Source organism: Mycena indigotica (assembly GCF_014461135.1).
Source record: "Mycena indigotica strain 171206Taipei chromosome Unknown Mind.scaff0004, whole genome shotgun sequence".
Taxonomy (NCBI): domain Eukaryota; kingdom Fungi; phylum Basidiomycota; class Agaricomycetes; order Agaricales; family Mycenaceae; genus Mycena; species Mycena indigotica.
In genome coordinates, this window is record NW_023503003.1 from 1,066,055 (window position 1) to 1,072,054 (window position 6,000).

Below are 6,000 nucleotides of genomic sequence, written 5' to 3' on the forward strand. Positions count from 1 at the left end.
CTCTGTCCGTCCCTCCCTCCGTCCCCATCCATCTCCCCGCTCGTTTTGTTTCTGTTTTTGTTTGCCTCCGCCTTCAAGGCAATCGCAAGGCAATCGGCAATCGGGACGCAATCGAGATCGAGCGATCGGTCCGTTACTTTGGGCGTCTGGCTCCTTCGTCACCCTTCCTATCACACCCGTCACCTTGATGTGACGACGGTCTGTTTCTTCACTTGAAGATTTACTTCATCTTCCTCCTCCTTCTCCTCGCCGTTGCCGTTGCCACCGCCGGTCTCGTCCTAGCGACGATGTCTAACTTCGTCGTGGGAACCAACTATGCCGTGCTCGATGTGATTGGGGAAGGCGCATATGGTGTGGTCGTCTCAGCAGTCCATAATCCGACTGGCCGCAAGGTCGCTATCAAACGAATAACACCATTCGACCACTCCATGTTTTGTCTTCGCACACTGCGCGAGATAAAGCTTCTTCGACACTTTCACCATGAGAATATTATCGCGATTCTGGACATTCTTCGCCCCCCTTCCATCTCCCAATTCACTGAGGTCTATCTTGTGCAGGAGCTCATGGAAACCGACCTCCATCGAGTCATTCGCACACAGGAGTTGTCCGATGACCATTGCCAGTACTTCATCTACCAAGTAAGCCTGATTTTTGCGTGTTCCGACAGCTTATTCACTCTTGCGAAAGACTCTGCGTGCACTGAAGGCACTACACAGCGCCGATGTCCTCCATCGCGACCTCAAGCCATCCAATCTCCTCCTCAACGCCAATTGCGATCTGAAGGTGGACTTGCTTGTCATTGGTTCCTTGATCCAATTAAAAAATTCTGTTAGCTGTGCGACTTTGGTCTTGCTCGTTCTGCTCGCCCTCCCCCACATGCCGCCAACGACAGTAGTACTTTTCTCACTGAATATGTGGCCACTCGGTATGATCCCTTTGTCTTCTGCTTGTGACTGACTTGTGGCTTAGATGGTACCGTGCACCTGAAGTCATGCTCACCTTCAAGGAGTATACGCGTGCGATAGATATGTGGTCTGTTGGCTGTGTACTTGCTGAGATGCTGAACGGGAAGCCGCTGTTTCCTGGGAGAGACTGTGAGTGTTCTATCGACCTCCCAAGTTCCGTCACTAATGTCTCCTAGATCACCACCAACTCAGCATCATCCTCGACATCTTAGGGACTCCATCAATTGACGATTTCTACGCCATCTCCAGTCAACGAAGGCAGGGCTTTCATAGGCGTTTGACGAGATTGTCTCACACAATAGACAGTCGCGAATATATCCGTGCCCTACCTTTCCGCAAGAAGCGACCCTTCACGCAACTTTTCCCCAAAGCCAACCCCGATGTGCGACACCGACTTCTGGCTTTTTGTAACTCACTCAACACGATAGGCGTTGGATCTATTGGAGAAACTGCTGACATTTTCTCCAAAAAGACGGATTGAGGTTGGCGAGGCGCTGGCGCATCCATACCTCTCAGTACGTCAAAACTATCAAGGGACCTTTCTTCTGCTAACCCAGCGCTAAACAGCCATACCACGATCCTGCGGATGAGCCAACTGCCGAGGCCATCGACCCATCCTTCTTCGATTTCGACATGGGCGAGCCGTTGGGGAAGGAGGACCTCAAAGTGCTCATATACGAGGAGATAACGCGTCCAGATAACCCGGCGGCGCCCTTTGAGCTCCAAGATGCCAACTCAGTCACCTCGTGATTTCCTCTTAGTCGACAATTCGTTCCGGTTTCCCCCTTCTGACTGTGGACAGTCCAAAGTCAAATGTAATTATCTCCATCATATACTGGCATAAAGCATACGCAGAGCATCTTCTTCTGTAATGTACGTATATGTAGAACATGCCGCCAATTCACATTGTAAAATCTGGTGCAGTCAGTCACGAACGTCACATGCTTGCTTAGTACCCATCATGGCGAGTGAACCTTCAGGACTGCATCCACCGTCAGCAGTATCCCGCTTACACTCCCTTTTGACGCGTTTGCTGCGCATAACCACTACCGATGGCCGAGTCTTCATTGGATCGTTTGCTGGAACGGACAAGCCGCTTAACATCATTCTGCTAAATACCGACGAGTTTCGCGTCAACCCCGGGCTCGACGATAACCCCGATGGGCGCTACGTCGGGCAGGTTTTGATACCATGGAAACTAGTCGTAAAAGTCGAGGTCCACGAAGGTGGATTGGCGGACCGAGAAGCAGTTTTGGATGGTTTTATTTGAGACTGGGATTGTAATAGTGCTCTCCGTCGACCTCTAGACGTCGTTATTCATCCTCCTTCACAACTGGGGCTTGACGATGCCGCGGCTGAGCTTGTAGTAGACGATCGACGCGTCGTCAGAGGTTATTGCGAGGAATATCTCCGGCGGGTCTGAGAGCTGGGTAAAAGCATCCTGTAGCCTGTTTTGCTGTAGAAGAGATGTATTGAAACATTGAGGGAGAGGACATACCATCCGAAAGAGAGCGTTTCAGCCAGAGAACAAGGTACAACATAGAGTGTCGCATCCTAAGAATCCAGTCAGACGCGTCTGGCGTCACGAAGACTAATATCCTGACTGACCATTTTGGGTTTCTTCCCTGATATCGCTGCACGCGATAACCCTTCCAACTCTAGGACTTGCACATCTGTCCATCCTTGTGCTGAAAGCGCCTCAGTTTCATAGTCGTCTGGGCGGAAGAAACGCGATTGACCGTATACGATATCATTGTAGGTCTGGAAGAGACAGCCAGCAGCGCGGGGATACTTGGTCACGACTGGTTGTAGCACTTTGTAGGATGGATGTCTTTGCATGATGCTAATGAGTGTGGGAAAACCATCGATCAACCACGGTCAGCTGCTTAGTCAGCAGCTTGGCTCCTTCCTTCAAACTCCCATTCCCCACCTTCATATCTGCCCTTTTCACCGCCTGCTCTGTTTTTCTGCGACACCTGACTGAACGTATACTCCTCCACGCTCGTGTGCCTTACTCACTATGGCCTCTCAACCACAAGCAGCCAAACTTTCCATTCCTTCGTCAAGCAATCCGACGGAGACTCAACAAGCAATGGCGAGGTGCTTCCCATAAACCATTTGCAGCGCTATTGAACTTATCCCTTCACAGTCCCGTGGAATCGAGACCGCCGACGTTTCCGCTTGGACGAAGTCATCTGCCCACCCCCCAAAGGTCATTCGACAATGGCAAAGTCCTTCCTGGCCCTGACATTCACGTTTTCCTCTAGTCCAGACAATATGGGCCAATATCTGAACCTACAGGGACCTGAATCGCCCCTGGCTCAGATGTGCGTATTTTGCCTTATCAGGCGACGAAGACTGATGACCTGCTAGATCACAACTCAACCGTCCGGTCCTCTATAGCGGCCCGCCCTCGCAAAAACCGTTGCGTCGTTTGCCCACTGCACGCAGTCACCGTCTTGACCGTCATTAGAATGCAGGGGCAACCGCAACAGCAGACTATGACTCCGGAATCGAGGTCTGTCTTGTCTTGTTTCATGCATCCCTTGTTGAAACTCATATTTTAGTCCTTACACGCCACGACATGACCCTTCCCGATATCCAATGCCCCATGCGATACCTCATTTCAAGTGCGTTCCTCTCAATACGCCCCTGTTCATGCAACTGACAGTTCTAGTCCATATTCTCATTACCTTACCACTCCGAAAGCATCATCTTCGTGCGTTGCCTTCCTCTAATATCATTTCCCAAAATTTTGATCATCTCCAGGACTGCACCGTCAACGATAGTGCGGCCTCCACCACGAATGGCAACTCCCCCTCCGTCGAACGCCCATCCAGCAAACCTGTCATCTCCTTTCGCTGATAAACTCACAATAACACCACGTCCTCTTCACTTTCCACGACCGACCTCCGCTCAGATTCCAGTCCATATTGACGATATTTTTACTGCCTCTGCATCTCCGCCCAAATCAAATACTCCTTCAGCTCAAACATCAACACCTCCCGTCTCTCCACCTCCGTCTTCACAACCTTCTGCCTCTGCCTCTGCCTCTGCAGGTGGTGAAATGGAACGAATTCGCCAGACAATGCTACAAAACCAGATGACCCACCACCAAGAAGCAGAGGCTCGAAGACCTGAATATCTTAAACGTGGCAAACGGCCATTGTCCGAAGTCGGGCCCTCAACAACTCCCGAAGAAGAGAGCTCAAGACGGTCTGGTGTTGGCATTATGGACAGCCCTCACAAGGGTCGTCGAATTGCACTTTTCCAGGAAACCTCCGATGAGAGCTTCGAGGAGAGCTTGATGGCCGGTGGATATGGTCGCTATGTGTGTTCTGTTTAACATTTTGTGGCTCGACTAACTGCTTTCTCAGCGCACTGCTGATTGGGTCCGACAACCTCATCCATTACCAGCTCCAAGTGCTACCCCCACTCCGACTCCCGGGCCGCCTGGACCATCAAGCATCATCCAACGAGTTGAAGCACTTCAAGCGCAACGACCGCCAAGTGCCAAAGAGATGACCCGATTCAAACGTCTGAACGCATTCCGTCCCAACGAAACCACGAATACTAACACTGAACCTCAACCGCCAAAACTTTTTCCTGTGACCGTACAAGGAATAGGACGGGTGTTGATGGATGCTGAAAGCGAGGAACGCGGATTGGGCGAGGTCAAAGGTGGAAAGAAGGGTCCTGCCACCAATGGTAAAAAGGCAGCAGCGGCAGCCAAGAAAAAGTCACAAGAGCCTAGTGCACGCGAACGACGGGCAGCATTAATGGCAGCGGCACTAGAGGAGGCTGCGGAAAAGCCGAATTGGCCCGATGCCGAGTTCCCATGGAAGTTGAGGTCGGAGGAAAGGGCAGAGTTGACGAAAGAAGAAGAGCGCCACCGCATGAAAAGGATCGAGTCGTTTTTCAGTCGCGATACGGATGAAGAGGGCGGCAGTGATGACGAACAGAAGCCGGAGAAAGACGACGATGAAGAGTTGTTGACTTCGGCAGAATGGGGACGGGTGTATCGAGACCACCAACGGCCTACTCCAGCACGTAGGGGTCGTGGAAAGATGGTTTCGCTGGCGGCTGATGTCTCGACTGAAGGCCGACCTCAAACCTTTGGTGGTTCTCGACGGAACATGTTCTTTCCCACCGACCCAGGCGATGCTCGTGCAGCTTTACTTGCTAAACGGACCGTTCGCGCTATATCATTCCGCAAAGACCGGCGTCACGAAACAGACGACGAGGTTGTTCTTTGCATCTGTAAAGGGAAATACGACTCTGACGACGGTGACGTTGTCCAATGCGATCAATGTCGGACGTGGTATCACCTTCATTGCATCGGAATACCCAATGTTGCTGCGCTGGGCCCTGAAGATGCCGAGTGGTTCTGTATGGCGTGCATCGTGGTCGACAGATCTGACTCTTCTGATGAGGAAGAGGAGGTTGTTCAGCCTACGTTCGCGCCAACAGACAACGAGCCCAGTCACAAATCTCCAGATGCGCCACTTTACCAGCCGTTACAGGACTCGCCTGCTGCCTGGACAGTGCCACAGACCCCACCACGCCGTTCGAGGCTTGCCTCAGGCTTCTCCTCCGACTCGCGGGAAGCGCCCATCACGCCAAAGGGCCCTGCGACACCACATTATCTCCGCCCTGCACGCCTCTTTGGTAACAGCACGCCTTTGTTCGACCACTATTATGCTTCTGGTGAAGATGCGCCATTTGATCCTACGTCGACACCCTCCCGGGGCATCAAGTTTGGTGCTGCATTGGCATTCACGACGCCAAAGGGTGCTCAGGCGTCGCCATCGAGGAGAAGGGATTCGTCAAGCCGACTGTTTGGTGCGCCGGGGACGCTGGATGAGGCGTTGAGGGGCGATGGCGGTCAGTATACTCCTCCCTTTTTGTTCTTTGCTGATTGATGGTAGAAACGCGATTGCGGCTGGCCACCCCGAGTGAGCGCGAAGGTTTTTGGACACGGCATCTGCGACGGCTGTCGGCAGAAGGACATGCTGGCGTGTGGGCCAGTCCATGA

The 6,000-nt window shown here is 52.3% G+C and overlaps 4 protein-coding genes across 4 annotated transcripts; 3 read left to right on the forward strand and 1 right to left on the reverse strand.

Annotated features, from left to right (window-relative positions):
• Positions 1-287: 287 nt before the first annotated feature.
• On the forward strand, positions 288-1,715 carry MIND_00418000 (Mitogen-activated protein kinase; the record flags this gene model as incomplete). Its single annotated transcript, XM_037360998.1, has 7 exons — positions 288-638; positions 688-783; positions 834-925; positions 970-1,094; positions 1,142-1,347; positions 1,394-1,480; positions 1,533-1,715. 7 exons carry the CDS (start codon positions 288-290, stop codon positions 1,713-1,715), a joined length of 1,140 nt encoding a protein of 379 aa, XP_037221290.1.
• Positions 1,716-1,926: 211 nt separating this feature from the next.
• On the forward strand, positions 1,927-2,235 carry MIND_00418100 (Sm domain-containing protein; the record flags this gene model as incomplete). Its single annotated transcript, XM_037360999.1, has 1 exon — positions 1,927-2,235. The coding sequence occupies one exon, from the start codon at positions 1,927-1,929 to the stop codon at positions 2,233-2,235; it is 309 nt and encodes a 102-aa protein (XP_037221291.1).
• A 57-nt stretch (positions 2,236-2,292) lies between these two features.
• MIND_00418200 (Sen15 domain-containing protein) lies at positions 2,293-2,804 on the reverse strand (the record flags this gene model as incomplete). Its single annotated transcript, XM_037361000.1, has 3 exons — positions 2,293-2,413; positions 2,464-2,519; positions 2,574-2,804. The coding sequence occupies 3 exons, from the start codon at positions 2,802-2,804 to the stop codon at positions 2,293-2,295; spliced, it is 408 nt and encodes a 135-aa protein (XP_037221292.1).
• A 181-nt stretch (positions 2,805-2,985) lies between these two features.
• MIND_00418300 (PHD-type domain-containing protein) lies at positions 2,986-6,000 on the forward strand (the record flags this gene model as incomplete). The annotated part of the gene is made up of 10 exons (XM_037361001.1): positions 2,986-3,065; positions 3,115-3,177; positions 3,233-3,292; positions 3,339-3,389; positions 3,439-3,483; positions 3,533-3,595; positions 3,643-3,684; positions 3,735-4,296; positions 4,343-5,849; positions 5,894-6,000. The coding sequence occupies 10 exons, from the start codon at positions 2,986-2,988 to the stop codon at positions 5,998-6,000; spliced, it is 2,580 nt and encodes an 859-aa protein (XP_037221293.1).